The sequence below is a fragment of the Calidris pugnax genome, unplaced genomic scaffold (assembly GCF_001431845.1).
Source record: "Calidris pugnax isolate Ruff unplaced genomic scaffold, ASM143184v1 scaffold17, whole genome shotgun sequence".
Lineage (NCBI taxonomy): Eukaryota > Metazoa > Chordata > Aves > Charadriiformes > Scolopacidae > Calidris > Calidris pugnax.
The window spans coordinates 6,092,339-6,112,271 of NW_015090794.1; the positions used below are offsets into that span (position 1 = coordinate 6,092,339).

Here is a 19,933-nt window from a genome sequence, read left to right on the forward strand (position 1 = left end):
CGAGAGCCCACCATGTAGCTCTGAGAGTGGCTGCAATGGAGAAGCATGACCTTCAAGAATTTCTCCCAAGAAGAAATGAGCACCTGGAGCTTTTCCAGCTGAATGGCACTTGTTTAGAGTTTGAATGACTGCAAGATACCACAGCCATATTACAAAGAATCCATTAACACCAAACTGACTACAGTCTACTCAACAAATCCTGTGATTATTTATGGTCATGCCTATGAGCGACTGAAACCATTTGGCCTTGTGGTTTAACTTGTTCAACTAAGAGCAGTTGAGATTGCCACAGGTCATGGCCTCGGCACACCAGAGTACGATAACTGGGTACATTTGATGGAAATAGTCTACAATGCTACTAGACCTTCAGCAGTTATTCTCCTACAATTTATCTTGCTTGACTCAAAGTACCACCACCTACCCCTTCCTTTATGTTCTTGCTTTAGTCCACTTACCATCAGTGGAGCATTCCTCTGTGGCAAAGTGAATAATAGGGAATAACAACAAGCTAGCTTTTGCCAAAACTGAAGAGATACACAGAGAACTACATACTCTCCCTTACAAGCAAGGATAGTAAGTCAAAATTGTTAGGTCTCTTCCTGTTGGACACCAGAAGGGTTTAAATCAGATGCAACGTGAACTATCATGATGTCTTAATTCAAATTCCCATATTTCAATATAAATGCAATCCCTGTGACTTTTCTGCTCTTCCCTATTTTTTCTCCTCAAAATCTGTTGCATTTCACTGATGGTGCTTAGAAATGGGCACGATCAATAAAGCTTTTTGTCAGTTCTCACAAAATTTTAAGGCATATGCTCATAGGTTTTTTCATTTTTCACTTCAGTGGGAATTTCTGTCCGAGTAGCAGCTTCAGGAATGGACCCATGCTTTGACAGAAAACTTATGGAAACCTAATTAGCAAAAGGCAGTGAAAGCATCTACTATATTCCTTTTCTAGGAGTATTAAAAGCATGTTATGTCATCATTCATCAGAAAAATCACTCAAGAAAGTTACTTCCCCTTTCATCAGTCATTTCAACATACAGGGAAACAGATGTCACAAGGAGGATTTCCTCTTTCCCTCTTCTTGATAATTCTTATAGTCTAACACAAACATTTTAAGGACACTTGGGTTTTGGGGGGAAATTAGGGGTTTTTTTCCTTTTTTTTTTTTCCTCTGCGGACTATCCTCTTTTGCACAATGTAGTAAACCTTACTGAATGCAGCTGCGGGGCCTGAGTTATGTAAATCCAGAAAGAATATAATTTCACTTAAAATCACAAGCCTTGTCATGTGGTGGTGTGAGAAGTTCCTTGCCTGACGCCATCTGAATATAGATATTCAGGCATCAGTTGGTGCTGAAGATATAATTGACTCCTAGCAACTTATTTGTCACTTCTACTGTCATAATCCTTCGCATAAAAAGTACTAAAGGAAGAGGAGAACATTACCTTCACTGAATCTATATTCATACCTTCAACACTCTGAGACATCAAATCAAACTGTTGATCAGAACCCTGGGAGGGACTAATCTCTCCACAGCTGGGTTCATTTGGTGAGCTCCAGCAGTTCCTGCTACTTTACTCATCCTCTCTTGCAGGTGCCTCTTGCTGGAAATAATGACTAAACAGAGCAGCCTCTGCTTCCTCAGCAGAAGTGGAGAACCAGTGCTGCTAGCCTGCTCACCGCCGCAGTCCCTTCTAGGTCAGCAGCAGACACACAGCAGGGTACAGCAGGGTACAGTAAGGTGATTATTTCCTTGGCTAAAGTGTGGCTGTCAGACACCAGCCTCACCAAGAGGAATCTTCTGCTGCAAGACAGAAGAAACTGCCCCTCTGACCTCTGCTTCTTGCAGCGCAGCATAGACATGTCATCTCTTATATCCTTCAATACATATTTCCTTTAGGAAAAAAAATTGTACATTCTTAAAATATTCATTGTACCTGATTGGGTAGTCGGCAGCACTGAGGTTAATGAAGAAATCCCATGGCCAATCATTCATCTCCATTAAGTCCCTCATGGTCTGCAGGTAGGTGGACAGAAGACTTGCTCCTCCCCAGATAGTTGCCATTCTCCAAGAAGTGACTCTCACATTTGGGTACTGGTTGGCAAACTGGAGCACTTGCCGGTGCAAGTAATTTGATCGCTTTACAGGAGAAAAAAGTAATACATTCAAGTTACTCTGTCCAAAATTGTCCCTCCCTGTATCCACTAACCACCAACTCTACTTCTTGACTCACTGAATGTTGTCATGGCTATACGCTCACTTACTGTGGTGCACAACCTTCTTTTACTAAATGCTAATTTGGAAATGTACAGAGACCCCTGTTTAATTCTTTTTATTACAACTACAGTAATCACTGATCAGAGTAACTAGCTCTTATTTATCATTTGTCATCAGCAGATCCTGAGGGCTTTTGTAAAGGAGGCAACTATTACTACCTCCCTTTTTCAGTGTGAAGAAAAGTAACTTGCCCAAGGCACCTTGGGTCAGGTCTCCATCCAGTGGGCCACCACTGTCCATCTGCATCAACTTATTAATTACTGTTAACTAAGTGTACAACAGAGACGCAGATAGATACTCATAGACATATAATGAGAAACAAAGGCTGTTACATAGAGAAGAATGAAGGCTGTTACATAGAGAAGATAACAGAAAGGAAAAAAAAAAGAGGCTCCAAACATATTAACAGATGGAGAGACAAAAAGTGATATTGCACTCTATGCAGCAGAGGTAAAGAGAAGAAGATGATGAAAGATGGGTAGACTGACAGATGGCAAGACAGGCAATTTATAACCAGTGATATATTACCTTGTCAACATGAATGTAATAAAAATGGTCTTTATGGTAAATAGCCTTAAACATGCGTTGGAGCTGCCGAGAAGCTCTGCCATGAACAACCAAGACAAATGCGATCCTGACTGGGTTGGCTGGCATGTATTCTACGGAGTCCTCATCCCACTGTACATTGTTGTTGGCTTTTCCTGTTCAAAAACAAAACACAGGACATCTCTGAGTGTATCCAAAGGGCAGGGGTGCAGAGAGCAGTACACATTTCACCTTGTCGCTTTCTTCAAAAGCGGTTTCTAAGGAGAACCAAGAACTTGTAGGGGTGCCAGCCTGTCATCAAGATCGTACCCCTCTCCTCTATCACCGTATGGGGTCATCACCCCATAGGCAGCAGCCATGGTAGCCTTCCCCACACAGCCCTGCCTGCGCGCCTCAACCTGCACAAGGCTGAGTGAACACAAGTAAGTACTTGAATGATATCATACAATACCAGGCTGGAAGGGACCTCAAGGATCGTCTGGTCCAACCTTTTCTGGCAAAAGCACAGCCTTGACAAGATAGCCCAGCATCCTGACCAGCTGAATCTTAAAAGCCCGATGTTGGGGAATCCACCACTTCCCTGGGGAGATTATTCCGATGGCAGATTATTCTCACTGTGAAAAATTTTCATCTTGTGTCCAAACAGAATCTCCCCAGGAGTAACAGGAGTGAGCTGGGAGGGCTGGGGCAGGTACTTCAGGCAGACCTGCTGCACTGGGGTGGGTGTGTTTTATAAGGCTGGCATGATTTGGGAGGGAAAGATGCTTTCCTGGTGGAGCTGAAGGAATGTTTATGAATCAGATCAAGCTCTACCTAGGTATGTACATTTGCATCTTCAAAGGAATCGCCTCAAAGTTTTTAAGCACTGTTCAAAGCATTCAAAAAATGCCAAGGCAAACTTCTCCCCTGCTCCCCCCGAAATGAAACCCCCTGTTTATCAAAAGATGCTCATTCCTGTGATCAGCACAGCTCTGCTGAGAAGCTGGTGAAACTCTGCTACATAACAGCTGCTGAGGATTATCTCAACTGATAGCATTTATTTGTAACAGCAAATGTATCCTGGAACATTTAAATGGCAACCTGCATATCTTCACTTCATGTAGGAGAGGAGCTCTTACAATCCTATTTAAAATGTATGTTTGTATTTATTTTAATGGAGAAATTTATTTTAATGGAGGAAATCTCAAGTTTCTCCTCCTCAGCAGAGCTTCCCTAGCACACTTGCTTTAAGTCAGAATCTCTTCCTTCCATCCTGGAGGTCCAGGAGTACTCAGTCTCTGGAACAAGGCTTTTTGCTGGACCATATAAGGGGCTAAAAAGCACCTATGTGCCTATCCAGGAATATACTTAGATACTGAGCACTGAAAAGCCTACAAATTCCCAGAGGCTCACTGGGAATGTAGAAGAACCCTACCTCTCTGCAGCCCCACAAGGAACATCTATCTGTAGTACTATTGCTCATAAATTAATGCAACTTTAATGGCCCCAGCTGTATTCAGACCATCAAGAAATTTCTAGCCCCACAAATCACTCAACTTTAAATGGGACACCAACAACTTAAATGGTATTTCTTTTAAAAAAAACTCCACCACTAACTCAGTAAGACTTGGATGAACAGTATTAAAAGATTAGAAAAAAGCTCGTGTTTAATTTCTTCTATCATTTTCAGTTTGTTTATAATGGCCGTTTGCCTATGCCCAGTTTTACAGTTTTACAGTGTCTCCCACAGAGCTGCCGAGTGTGTGCTAGGCTTTCTGCACAGTGACAGGGACATAAAGGGACTGTGAAAGAAAGAAAACATGCTTGCAAGGAGAACTGACAGGGGAATGAAGGGCAATTGCAGTTGCTAAAACAACCCATTTTTCTTTTAAACTGCTTTGATTTCAAGCTGATGATGTCCTATCAATGGACTCAAATATTTTTAGTGGTTTTCAATTACATTTTTGGATACCTCTCTTCTGAAATTAGTGGCTTTCTGCAATGATATGTAGAAGGTGAGGGGAATTTAAAATAGCCATATTGTGGGTCTTTTATTTTAAACTAACTTGCTGTCAATACCCACATTACCATTTATCTAGCAATTACTGAAAACAAAATCCTCAGATTTCATCTGAAATGCCACCTCACTTCATCGTCTTTCTCTAATAAATTCCTGTAGTGACTTATTTTCCTCTCTGCTGTTTTCTTGCTCCAACCTCTTTTTCCACATGCTCCTTTCTTCCTTCTTTCTTAGGTTTAGGTTTTTACAGTCCCATTTTCCACCTGCAGACTATTATGGCTTCTTAATCTAATCCTATTTTTGGCTGCCTGGAATTTTATAAAGGTAAGAATGCTGTATTTTTAACATCTGTCAGAATATCTGCTACTTCTGCTCTATTCTGTCACTTCCTTGGTTTTAGCCCGTGGCTTATTAGCACCCTCTATTTTGCAGACTACTCCACTACCAAAGAATCAGCCTGGTTTGCAAACAAGAATAAATTGGCAGAAAACCTTCAATTGAGTATCCGCTTACTGAAAAATACTGTAGGATTTCAGAGCTGTATAAACCACGTGAAAATCTGAAATGTTCTAACCCCGCAGTTCTATGAAAATTCTGCATACCACCTTATTGTCTGCATACCAGTGACCCGACACTTATGTAGGTGTGCGTTCCCTTCTGGATGTTAGGACAGAAGATGCATGAGATTATTTCATTTAACATCATACCATTTAGCAGTGATAAAAATCTAGAAGGATTTTAAGGTAGGACTTGCATTTGACAGCTACCACAGTGCCATTTTGCCATTGCTACACTGCCGTTTGCCACATGCACTGAAGCTCACTCAGGGTGCTAATTTGAGTCGCCTCCACCCTTGGTCACTTCAGTCCAACAAAGAGCAGATGCCAAGATCACCTTTCTCTCTCTGGTCACAAACAGCCCTTGACAATTTTTTTACCTCTCTTCATTTTCCTTCTTCTCACCCACCAGGTGCAGAGGAGTCACAGGCACCTGCCTTCTTCTGCAGCATTCCATATGCTCACCCTTCACTAACACTTGCCACCTCTCCACATGTCTTTTGCCTTTCCAAGAAAAATTAGTCAAGCTAACACAGGAGAATTCCCATCTGCTCCTCCAGCCCTGGTTGCCTGAGGCTATCTCAGTGAGACTGGAGCTGCACCTCATCTCACCTAGAAACCTTCTCTGAGGGCATTGCCTGTTGAGTGAACTTGCCAAAACATTTAGGGAACTTCTTTTTTTCTAGGATAACTTACACAGATCAGTGTTTTATAAAATGTAATAAAAAGACTGCAATACAAGGTAAAACAAAAACTGTGAAGAATATTATGTTACAGTTACATCCTGGGAGCACAGCTCTAGCCTCAGAAATAGCTTTGCACATATGAGTGAGTGGGGAGCGTGAATGGAGTGTTCTCTTTATGGCCATCTGGCACAGGTGAACTAGTAGCTCTGGCCTGGAAGCAGCAGGACTTTTCTTAAACTTCCTCAAAGTTTGCCATTTCATTATGCAATGGAAATGGTGGATAGAAGAGTGACTTCTCATGCCGCTTTGCTTCAGAGAAACTGCTACATGGAATCTCAACAGAAGTGGCCATGCCCACCCAGCTCAACAAATATTTCCTAGCCCTTGTATCAAAGTGCATTTATTTCTCTATCCTACACTGAAAAACAAAATGTGGCATTTTGCTCTGTGACCAAATGCCTTTCACAAACTTATTGAGAAAAGCCAAAGTTGTTCTTCTGGCCAACTGCTCGAAGCATGACAGGACTGACATCAATGGGTGTTAGCAGGAAAACCTGTGTCCTGTTGCCTGCAAAAACAGGTAATCTCAGTTCTAGTGAAATTTCAACTTGCACTTTCTATAGGCCAGAGAAATCAATACTAATAATTAAGAGATTAATCTTCAACTATTGCAGTATTACTAAATGCCAGAATAGTAAACACAGTGCAATCATTTTCATGTTTGTTGTGGTGCCACATTATTCTCAATCATCCACCAATATAACTCAGAGCCAATCCGCTAATCTTTTACTTCTGTTGCTAATTAATGACATCATCAGACTTCTCTAGCAGCACAAAGCAATCTTTTAATGAATTCTGTGAGCCATATTATTTTTTGTAAATCAATCCATCAACTTCTATTTCTCAGCTCAGTATTGTCCTGGCTGTTCAACAGAACACCTCTGTACAGATACCTGGATGCTGCTGACTTCATCTGAACACAGCTCTGTGTGTGTACTCTGCCTTGATAGCTTGAATCAATGGATAGAGGACATCAGAAGAGTTATTGCTGTGTAGCTCAGTGGACTATTTACTGCTATTACATCCATAAATGCAATCAGAAGCCCCGTCATTATAGCAGGAGTACTAGCCATAATCACTCCGAAGAGGCAGAGCTCTGCAGTCCCTACTTAAACTCACAGGAGCAGTCCCACTCCTTCCAGTGGGACCATTTCTGCAACAGCCAGCTGAGTGGTAGTTGCCGAGCTCAGATTTCTACTATAAACTCCTTTTTTAAAAATTGCTCACAACTCATAACAACACAGCAGGTTGAAAACTTCCAGGCTTGGCATTCATCTGAAAAAGCTTTTCATTTTGGTTAGAGCAAAACCAGTTTTGTCTTGTTCAAATGGTGAGAAAACTAAAAAAAAAATAAAAAAATTCCTTCATTTAGAAACAAGAACTCTTGCTGGAATTAAGGCCCAATGATCCCTTACAGCAAGAACCTTATTTGCCATCAGGCTTGAGAGGGGATGTTCTGTCTTCCTGCAGTACCCTCCAGCGAAGACACCTTGCACAGGCAACGTTACTCCTGAAGCACAGCATGTGTTAATCATACTTAGATGAAAAAGCAATTTTTCCTATACTAGAACCTAGAAAACTATCTTTAGCAACATTAATCCCAATTCTGGGATGCCAATTTTCACCTCCAGTCTAGGAAATGATTCTTTTATTTCCATAGCGGCCCTACAAACATCTTTAGTGATAGGAAAGATTTTAGGTAAGCACTGATTTTTTTAATTTTTTTTAAAATTATTATTACTACTTAAGTGTAAAATGCCCACTGTTCCATTCACAGTGTAGAAGACCCCTCTGGCAAATAAAGGTATTCACCAAAGCATGGGCTGAGCAGCATGTGCAATTTTGGTGAGTATGTATGCTAAGAACCAACTGGCCACCCAGAGCTCTGCGTATCCCAGACACGTCCCACTCGCTGTCAGGCCATCGCTTGCTCTCCTCTGCCTCCCAGAAGCTGCACAAGCATCTCAGGGAATGAGCACCTTTGTGTGCCAGCTGAACTGACCACACCTACTGCCCAGGTCAAAGAGGGGCTGGGTTTCACCTCTGGCAAAGCAAACCAAGTCCCTGATGAAGACAATATCACCGGTCATACATGTGGCTTCTTTTAGTGGGTTTTAACGTGCTTAGCAAAGTAAGAGAGGTGAAATCAACTGAGAAGATCTTCCCTGCAAGTGTCTCCATGGCACAGGGACTCAAGAGGGATGCTTATGGTTTACAAAATGAAATGTTGCTGGTCGTGTTCATAGGTTTCCTTAAAATTGCTGTTACCCATACTTTTTTGTGTGTGAGTTAGCATTGAGCACTTTGGATAAAATTTCAGAAATCATGCTGCTATTGAAAACTGGATATTCAATTTTTTTGCCGTAATGTTTTATGTCCACAAACTCACCCTAGTATTTTTCATTCTAAGATTCCACCATGAATTACAGAAGCAATTTATGATCCTTTATAAGTTCATATGATCAAGTAACCCATAAGCAAAAATCAATGCAAGGTAGGCAGGAAGCAGTAAGACATAACTTACAAGTACTCAATGACTAGTCCATTTAACATTAAAGAGACAGATTTCAGTAATGTTCTTCCCATGCTGAGCAGAAGCCCTGGCCTGTAACAAAGGGGCTGCTGATACAGGCATTTTGAGTCTGTTTCAGTCATTTCAGAGAGCAACAGCATAAACTGAGGGCAGTCAGAGGAGAAGAGACACTGCCTTACAGTTGGACAATTCCCTTCAGGAGATCACTGGAAGTTTCTCTACAGTGAGTTTGTGAACTGATAAGCAGCTCTGCATCCCTGCAGAATTTCATATAAAAAAGGAAACTCCCTTTCATTGCAGATTTGGGTTGAGTTCTGCTGCAACGCCTGTGCTGGAGAGATTTCTACCTTGCCTAGGAACAGAAAAATAAAGTGCATGAAAGAAGGAAGATAGGCAGAGATTGGGCATATGTAGAATGGTTTCATTTTGGAATTTGAAAGAAAACATTTCTATCTGAGCTTTGTTATCCTTCTGCTATAGCTATTCAACATTTGTGCTGCATGCACCGCTTCCCAGACTCACTCAAGAACCCACTGAGGCAGGTATCATCCATTAAGTAAATCCAGAAAGACATCCTATAGCAGAAAACTTTGTGGATGTTTTTCACATGAGATGAAGGATTCATTGTAAATGAAGAAATAAAAGAATGTTGAGAACAAAGACAAAAATCTTTTGTATCACAAAATCCTTGAAAGCACTTGGGATAACACAGAACTATTCAAAAAAAAAAAAAAAAATCACAGTACAGAACTTCAGGTTACATGTATGCGTGCACACACGTGTGCTGTGACAGCACATTTCTATCCACTAGATTTCAAACAAACCCAGGGAGAGGTTGATTTGAAGCAGCCTGCCATACTTCAAACAAAAACTTTGTCTGTCTTGCAGTCAGTCTTAAGTAGTTACTGAAACCATTTTTATGATTTGCAAATGACCGACTAATTATCAGATACTGCTATATTGCACTTGGAACACACACTAAACTTAATTTACTACGATACTTATCTAGGCAGGCCAATAATCTCAGTAACAAGCTTGCTTTTCTGACTGTTCTAATTATGAAAATGGTTGCATTCCTGAGAGACAAATCTCAATTATTTGTAGTTTTGCTAGAGTGTGTTAGCCAAGCATTTTCTCCCTTTTCCCAATGACTCTCATGAATAAATAAATAACACTCAAAAGCAACGGTAAATTAATTAATGTTGAATTAGAATTAATATCCTAATAATAATATTTATCATATCAATTAACAGCAAATTAGTGCACCATGATCAGTGTTATCAGGGTGAATACAAAATGCTTTCTAAGTGAGCATTAGGTTATTTTTCTATTGAATAGAAAAATATTAGGTTATTTTATTAGAAACCTATTAGAAAAATAGGTTATTTTCTATTGAATATCACTATATTCAGTGATATTACTGGACTTTAGAGAGATAGTATAAAGAAGATCCAACAACAGACATAAATATTCCTTGCAAAGACTATTCACTCCTCTTGCACCTTGTACCTGAGTTTGACCTAACATTTGGGAAGTAACATTCTTGGGAATGACAAAAAAAGAGAAAGACCACTATTTACAGGTAACTGTACCATTTCAGCCCTACAAAAATGCCCTAATAAAACACAGCTTTTTCCAGTTTCGCTCTCAGGACTAACCTGCAGCCAATTCAGAGTGGGACCCCCAGCTCAGAGTCAAAACTTGTGGAGACCAACTGGCTCATCACAGAAACCAGGAGAAATCCCTGAATGCACCAGTTCTGTGACAACACATTCAGGACAAAAGAAAAGAAAAAAAAAAAAAAGAAAAAAAAAAAAAGAGAAAAGAAAAAAGAAAAAGATGCACCACCCTATTTTTTTCTCTTTAAGAAAACCCAATTATTGTGGAATTTATGAAAGGCAAACAACACCTCTCTCGGAGGTAGTTTTCAAAAAAAAAAAAAAAAAAAAAAAAAGAAAAAAAAAAAAAGAGTCCTGCCTTTTATGGTTTACACATCAGGTATGAAGGTTATCGTAATGTGTGGAGCCACCCTTCTCTCCCAGCAAGCCCACCACACGCAGGGCCAGACACTTCATTCAGGTCTTGTGGCCCAAGAGCTGATTCCCACCCAGCAGAGTGACTACTGTCAGGGAAACCTTGTGCTCATTAAGAGGGGAGAGGTTACAAAAAGAAATAAGTAGTGAAAGGGTTGAGATGAAGCATGTGTTTAGACATCTGACCCACCACTGATTGTTGCTAGGGATGCTCCTTTCAACAGTCCAAAACTGATGAGAACAGGAATCTGTCAGATGAGAGAAGTCATCCCACCACTCCCAAGAAAATTGATGACACAAGACCAAGCTGAAGCATTTATAAACCTTCATCCACTATTTGCATTTTCTGGGCTCAGCTACAGCTACACCAACAGTACTCTGGCTTCTACAAAACCATCGCTGCAGCACTGGGACATACCCAGTTCCTCTGCCCAGCTTGTTGAGCTGGTGCATGCTACAGGCCACTGGCCACCAGCATGTGCTTGCCAGCAATCCCCTGGCCAGGGCTGCTGGTGATTGAGCTGCCTGCAGTCCCCCACCCCACTGATCAGTGACAGTGGCAAGATTCACACCGCCCAAGTGCAGCAACATAATTTAGGTGCCTAATCTAACACATCAACCTCCTCAAGCTGTCTGTGGAGAGAGGGACTCTCCAGAGGCTGTTGAAGCAATGGCAATAGAGGCAGAATTGAACAGAGCAGCAACAAGACTCCTTTATGCTGATAGACTCAGGTTTCTCCAAGGCAAAAGCAGCGGACCACAAGACATCAGTCTCCTGGTAGAGTACAGCTGGTGCCTAGGGACATGGGTGATGGCAGCTCAGAGATGCTCCCAGATCTTGCAGTTTGCCCTATGGGAGCCTAAATTAGACAATCAGCTACTGATTTAGATGGTGTGAATTACACATCAGAGGATGCCAGCCCTCTCACTGCAGATGGATTCCACCCTAATTTGGACACCAATGACAGGTTCGCCACCATTCATGCCAAAACCAACAGAGTCAGCTCTTCTCTACACTGAAGCACGTCACTCCCTTCCCTGCTGGAGAAGCCTTTAGAATTCTTGTGCAGGACAAGAAGAAAACACAGAAAATATCCTTATTTCCGGTCAGACTTTCTCTTCTGCCTCAACTCATCAGCAAGTTTAATCCTCTGAGGAACAGAAATTTGAAAGCCAACCAGCTACTACAGAGAAACCAAGGCATACATTAAACAAGAAAGCAACAATATCAACATAACAAATCCCAAGCATAACAGCAATAGTGCCCAATCAAGGCTCATGCCTCAAATTCACATTTGCCTTTGTTGATTCCAGCACTTGTTTCTGTGTTTTGCAGTGTGTTTGGAGACTGGCACATCCATAACCTTTACTCCATCTCTTCCTGCCATGCTCACAGCTCAAAGAATCAATAAGGAGTGAAAACATAAGCAATTACACAGTTAAAATAAGTTTCTAGTTCACATAATCTCCCAGGGGATATTTGTGTACTGCTGAGACTACTAAGAAATGAATAGGTAGATAAAAGCGTGTTTGTTACCTGCCTGATCAATGTCTTCCCATTCTGTTTTACTGTGCTGTCATCTTTCAAATCCTATGTAAAGTATCTTTTCCCCAGATATTCTTAAGAAATGAACAGTTAATCGTTATAATCAGTTGGTGTAAGGCCAGGACCAAGTTCAAGTTAATTTATACCATATGAGGATCTGGTCTGCTAACTCGAAATTAATCCTTCCTTTGAGATTCCCATTACATCTGTCTCCTATTTTTTGAATGCAGAATTGGAAGGACAGAGTCTGCCTTTATTCTGTTCCCAAGATAATTACAAACATAATGTTGGAAACAGACCAAAAAAGTCAAGACTTTCACAGGTATTTTACATAGCTAGTTTGAAAAGGTCTAATTATTACTGAGAATAAAGAATGACACTAGCAAAAGCAAAAATAAACCCGCAGACCTTTGCCTTGTGTCTGCGTGTTGTAAGATGTAGAAGTCTAGCCTAGGTGCACTGCAAGTGAAATTAACAGGGATTTGACAACAGAGTCAAAAGAGAGAGAAAAGATAAATAGCACATGTCTGAGCAGATCCACTCCAAAGCTGCCAGGCTTTGCTTCCTCTGCATCCCTTTGAGTTAAGCTTTATGGATTTCAAAAGCTGCAGGGCTGGGACACAGCTGAGCGCTTTTAAGAATCTCACACTGTGCCAATAAAAGATGCGTGAGACATTAGATTCGTGTATGTGTATATACCATAAATATATGCCTTGTGTGTGTATACACACACTATATCCACTAGTAGGTTAGTTAAAAGATAACTGGAATCAAAGTATTCAAAACTAAAACGCCACACCTTAAAAGCTACCTTCCCACAGAAATACATACAGTTTCTACATTCCGAGTACACGTTTTTCACCATTTGTGCTGACACACAACTATTTGTCAAATATCCCTATGTCAAAAGATACCAGTAAACAATGGTTTTCCCAAATGCCCCAAAGCAAATCTCCTCCCAAGCAAAAGAGCTGTAGAAGCGTGGCCATTCTGTTTCTGCAGGCTTTCCCCTGTAGCACCTGTGATTTCTTGTTACTTCTGGTCAGCAAAACCAGCACCGTACAGGGACATCAGCTCCAGTGTCAGCAGATGCACTTCCAGCTCTGCAGATCACCAGGCTCAGCTCAGCTGCTACTCCCAGCAAGACCAGGACATTTCCAACATCGCTTCTGAAAGTTCCCCAGCTTGTCACCCACTGCTTAAAGGCTCCTCAGGTGACAAAGTCCTTTTGATGAGCTGAAGTGGGAACCATTACAGAGGAATTAGAGCACTAAATACTTTTCAAAGATCCGTGCCTTCCCTTTATATTGGCATTCATCCGCACACTCATTTTTCTTTTCTCTGTATTATGTGCATTAAATGAGATAATTCTGTGCAATTTAAATTTCTAAAGAAATACATAACCTCACCTTGTCTACCTCACGCTCCTTTTATAAAGTACTGCTCATTTGCCCATCTGAATAGTAACACATGAATTATTTTATCATTAATCAGTTCTTGTACTTCAAGAAAGCTTGCTACCACGTGTACTACTAAAGGATGAGGCTAAATAATGTTACTGAACACAGAAGAAAAAGAGGACCAATCTTCTCTTACTATATTACCTGTCAGTCAGAGGAATGCAACGTAATTATATTGTGACATTTCCAACAGCAAATATACTCTAACGTAAGCAATTAACACTGGTTTCTTTGGCAGAATTCAAAAGATAAGCTAAGGTAAAGGTAAAAGGTAAGCTAAGTAACAATAACACTAATGATATACTCATATGGTAAGCTAAGTAACAATAACACTAATGATAAATAACACTGCACTATTTTAGCTAGATTTTAACATATATGGTCAGGCCAAAACACAGGATAAATAGATCATAGAACCATATCATCGTCTAGGTTGGAAGAGACCCTTGGAATCATCGAGTCCAACCATCTACCCTACTCTACAAAGTTCTCCCCTACACCATATCCCCCAACACCACATCTAAACAGCTCTTAAACACATCCAGGGATGGTGACTCAACCACCTCCCTGGGCAGCCTATTCCAGTGTCTGACCACTCTTTCTGTGAAAAATTCTTTCCTAATGTTCAGTCTAATTCTTACACAGGCCACCCTTACACTGCAAAATTGTTCATTAACATGGAAAATGTTCATGAGGTAAATATGTGCATTTTAGCAAAAACCAAGTACTACTGACAATAAATACTCTGGATCTAATTAAAATGGAGAATTTTAGTCTGCACTGAGTATTACAACATGTCTCTCTTCCCGGAGATGGGAAAGGTAGAGCTGGGCTCTCCCTTCTTGGCTGGTATGCTTTCCAGAAGCTGCTTCTGATCAAGACGGATTAGTAGAGATGGTTTAAGAAGAAAATCATCGAGCATTAATCCTCTAAACATTTCATAGCCAACATATCTTTAATACAATCCCTCTAATCCAATTAGGGTGCCTTGAAAATCATATCTTGAATTCCATGCTTCATTGTGATCGGTTCTGTGCGAGTGAAACATCCGTTTACAAGAGAGCTGCTAAATGCCTTCGCTTTCCAGCCTGCTCTCTGCTGCCAGGAAACCCAAACCCTGCCCTGGACCAGGCAGACTCGAGTCCCAAAACCTGCATTAGCACCAAACACTGTGCCCCAACACATTAGTCAGGGGGAGTGTTCCCAGCAAGTTCAAACGCAAGCTCATCACACAGAGGAGAGATTTTAGATATTAAAATCTCTTTCATTCATAAACATATATAATTGAATATGCACAAGAAGCTGGAGACCTAGCTTTAACTCCCCACTTCCCACATGAATAACAGTTACTTAGAAACATCACTAATCAGAGTAAGTGCACTACAGCCTTAGCAGATGGGCATGGCTGGTGGCCTTTTAACATTCACCCATTTGAACCAACAGGGAAAGCAATTCCTAATACAATGTTTTCGCAAGCAAGGAACAAATTACTACTCATTAACTGAGCTTAAGTTTTTAAATGTTCTCATGAAAATTATTTAGATTGGTTTTCGTAAGGAAACATATTCACACTTAAATTTATAGGCAAAGAATAGAAAGGAGCAGCATAATCTTGTTGCTAAAATAAAGGACTTTGATTCTATTACTCCATCATGGTATAAAAAGCTCCCATTAACATACCACTAGAGGAAAACAAAGGAAAGTCAAATTGCTGGCAATGGAAAATGTTCAACAAAAGCAAAAGAAAGTGATTTTTCTGTATTTCACTAGACATTTCAGTTTTCTTGTTAAAAAACCCAATGTGCAGAAAATGTAATTTTATTGACTAAATAAGTTACTGGCTGCTGTTAAAAGCATCTGGGGAGAATCTGTATGTGAAACACATTCTTGCAGTAAAACCGTAATTTATAAACCAGAGTTATAAATTTCTCTCAGATTTTAAAAAGGCCATGATGCCCTTGGATGTCAAGGAGCGGCTTTACTTGTACTAACTTGTAGAAGAGTCTGCTCCGTACCACAGAAGATGAATATCTGTGCCATATTTAAAATAAAAAAAAATAATGCTGACCTTTTACAGACAACAATATTAATGGATATTATTTCTAAAGTTATTTTAGCTCTGCTCCTCAGAGTCTGTCTTCCTATTCTGCAACTCTCCACGTCATGCTAACAGTCAGAGGCAGTAAATTTGGCACCAGGCACTTGCCATTTGCTGCGGTTGGGACTGATCCTGCCCTTCCAATGCAGTCGCTGGCAAGGTTTTGCAAGGACCTTAGCTTCAGGGAGGCTCTGTCTGTGCACAGCTTATCCCACACCACTGAATTTGGGGAGGCTGGCAGAAGTGAGCATGATGTATTAGCGTGGATCTCTAGGAATAACTTAACTGCACAGCATACTATGAGACAGGGCACGTGTCCAAGTAGTTATGCATTCTAATTAGGTAAAGCAAGTGCTAAAAAATGCTTTGAAGCTCTAGATGTAATTCAGTAGCATTAGCTTCCAATGTAATTGGTTTTTTTCCTGTCACCTGTTCACTCATACACAAGCTATTTGACCACCCCTATCACAAGGGGATACTAAAAAAAAAAAAAAAAAAAAAAAGAAAAGATTTTAAAATTTTGCAGTAGATCTTCCAAAAAGATCGTCTCGCCTGTTAAAGTATCTGCTGGAGTCCAAAAAAAAAAAAAAAGGGGGGGTGGGGGGAAGCTTGCATTTAGATGTATTTCAACTCTTCCTCCTCTGAAAAGATGGAGCCCCAAACTGAACAAATTCATTCACAACTTGGCTTTTATGGTACAGTAGGACATAAAAATCATCAACTGGCAGCAAAACTGCTAAGCAAAACTAATTTAGGAGATGAAAAAGTGTGAAACACAAGAAACATCTCACAGACTGTAAAATGACACGTTTATTTTAAAAAGAGGCCAGGGAAAACAAGAAACATTGGCAGCGCATAGCAGTAACAACTGAAAGACTCCCTGGCTGTCAGCTGGTTAAAGTTTGCCATTAACTGCAGACTCCTGGACTGAAGAGAAAGTGCTCTGCAGCCCTCAGAAACCGAGCACCTGAGTGACAGCAACCAAATCAGCACACAGGGTCAGCACACATTTGAGTGAATGTGTGTGATGTGAGTGAATGAGCCAGTCATTCTCATAAAATAAAAAAAATAGTTCCATACTTCACTATCTGCATGGGTAGGCTCAGTAAAGATCATAATGCTAGCACCTCAAATACAGAAAGGTAGAAAATTGCAGCACTGGAGAATCAGGAGAATTGTAGCTAAGGACAGATACTACTTTTTAAGGCAAGGAGTTAGTTAATGAGTAGTAAAAATATAACTCTTTTTAGTTCATCTGCTGAATTAATTTCAGTCCATCTCCTGCTATACAGCAGGAGTCACCCATCTGAAATCAATGGAGAATTGACAGTGTAAAATTAGTATCAAAAGAGAATTAGCATGTCTGAACCAAATTCTGCTCAGTTTGCTCGTGTTCCAGCTCTGAACAATTCTTGATCTATATAAATGCAGATTAACTTTGGGCTTCCGAAACAATCCTCCATTCTAGCTAAAAGAATCAAATACAACTGAGCTGCTATTTCCTTCAAATATAATTTCTTTTCCAATATCTTTATCTTGACATTAAAAGAATGATGAAAAACCTCTTCATATTAGTTCCCCAGACAGCATTGCTAGAACTGTTTATCCATACACAGACCACTTACTCTCTCCCTTTCCCCTGAGAGACTGACAGGACAGAGCCCAACGTCTGGCCCCCGCTAAAACCAAGTCATTTTTGAGGCTCCTTTGCCTTCTACCTCAGCGACACCTCCCTCTGGAAAACTTCCTACTGATCTGAACATCTGGATCCAGCCACACTCACTTGGAGTGCTGGAAGACCCTAGATTTGATTAACACCGTCACAAACATGTGCCAAAGTAGCCTGTTGAGGATCAGTAGAAGAGTTTCCAGTGGTATAAAACTTACTTTTTCCCCAAAGTCATGATTCCACAGCAGATTCTGCCTGTGTCTTCTTTTACAACTCAACTGGTTTTGCTGTAACCTTGCTTTAAAACATGTAGTTGAATTGTCTTCATATTTAATTAGTTTGAGTATTTATTTCTAGAATCAGAAAAAAAAAATCTTTTACTTACTGTCACAGTACGTCTTTTCCTTAGTGTAAAAACACTATTAATTTCTGGAATTACTCTTTACTTAAACTAATTCAATGTCTTATGACACCAAATGCTCACCATTCAACTGGAAACTTTCATAGAGTTGAAGACAACATCTGAAATAGAACGTCCATTTGCTGGCAACCCTTTTATTAAAACAAAATCACTCTCCAAATCCAAAGTCATCTTGTATGGAAAAGGTTAATATTACGATAAATGAAGAAGTATTTAAAAATAACAATGACACCTGACACTATAATTACATTGCCCTAGTGTATAATCCCAAAAGAACACAGAGACCTTTTGCCAAAGGTGATTTGAGAGCTAATATGAAACCCAACGTGTGCTCATTTTAATCACATATGTGCCTGCTGAGAACATATGATAGAGTCCAAAAAGCTAATTCATTGTCAGCATGACAGCAGGAATTAATATTAAATCTTCCACACCAAGTAAGTTTTCCAGATCACCAATTACCACACAAAAATAGGACGCATTACAAATGTGGTAATCAGCATGAAAGTAAAACGTGAACAGAAGATTGCTAAATAGAGCTCAGGTCTGAGCCAGCGATGGGTATAGGAAATCTCCAAATAGTTTATCCTTTTTCTTCAAAAGCAGCAGCATTCCCTTGGTCTAACTCTAACCCCACTTACAGCAGGTTTGCACTGACTTTCACTGTGTTGATCCTTACCAGCGCTGTAATAAAATGGTGACACTGGTGTCTATAAACCTCACTAGTTAGATAAAGTACGTACTTAAAATTGTGAGTTCTCTTTAGCAATGTATAACAACAGTTCAAAGCAAATTTGGGGTTTTATTTTTCCTTTTTATACTTAAGTCTTAAATTCTCTGCATTTCAAAGTTACTGAGTATTTTTGTGTTCTCACAAGTTCTTGACAGGTTTCTAGCACTGAAATCATGTCGGTTTATACCTCTTAACCCACACCAGCATGCTAACACACATTTTGATTTACTTTTAATTATGGACATATTCATGCATCAGTCAGTATTTTCTAAAGAAAGTGCCTAGAGCATGAAGAGGAGAACCCAGAGTCAATGCACACCAACGAGCTAACCCTGGGGAAACAACACATAAACACAATTTTGAAGGCAGCAGAGACCCAGCCAATATTTCTAACTGCATCTTTACCTGCCTTTTTGTTGCTTTACTGATGCATTATTAATTAATAACTACTGAGCCTTCCCAACAGAGCATTTTAAATAACAGTTGAATTTCTTTATGGATGATTATGAATCATAAAAGTACGTCTGCATGTTCAAAGCAATAAACAAGCCCAGGTAGGGAGCCTGAACTGCTGGGGAAACTGCTCTTTGAAGCTTGAAGTTTTAAGGATGCTAAATGCCTACTGTGTAGTATTACGCAATTTCCAGTCAAGCTTAATCCAATTAATCTGAAGAAATGTAGTATTTTCAGCGTTTTGTCTCAGGGTAGGCAAATGCTGGTTGAAAGGATGATGATGGCATTTTAAAAAAGCTGCAGCATTGGTTAGGTTCACTGCTTTATCCAAATGAAGCTACGCCAATTTAGGCCAGCTAAGAATTATCATTTTCACTTCATAACTAAGATAATGAAAATTCTCAAACAACAACTACTTCTACTCAAGATTTACATCAACAATGAAATACGTTTCATCAGCTTTGAAATGTATTATTCAGGGATGATGCAAGGTTTTCACATTCTGCTTGAATTCTGGACAGACTCAGGAATTTTTGAAGGTTTACTGAGGGCAGCTCTGTGCTAATGCAGTTGGATAGTTTTGGATGTAGGTTGAAATACATTTGTAATGCTTGAAGATGAAAATTCCTTTGGAGATCCCATTTATCCATAGGATAATTTTTTTCCATCTCCACTTCAAAAAAATAAAAAGCCTCCTACTAGTCAAAGAAAATTCCAGCATTAGTGTTCAACAGTATCGTTGCCTTTAAGTGGGAAAGGAACTTGCACTTTCCATTCAGTCTTCACTAGGTTTAGCTACCATCTAAATGAGATTTTTGGGGGTTTTTTTGGCCTATTGACTGTTCTTAGCATTT

At 40.0% G+C, this 19,933-nt stretch overlaps 1 protein-coding gene across 1 annotated transcript in view; it reads right to left on the bottom strand.

The window, feature by feature from the left end:
- Positions 1-19,933, bottom strand: part of XYLT1 (xylosyltransferase I) — a 153,638-nt gene that overhangs the window by 66,478 nt on the left and 67,227 nt on the right. Inside the window, exons 4-5 of the mRNA XM_014936205.1 lie at positions 2,814-2,986; positions 1,945-2,147 (exon numbers count right to left, since the gene is read on the bottom strand). Of these exons, the coding sequence (XP_014791691.1) occupies positions 1,945-2,147; positions 2,814-2,986 (376 nt within the window). The remainder of the gene's footprint in view (positions 1-1,944; positions 2,148-2,813; positions 2,987-19,933) is intronic.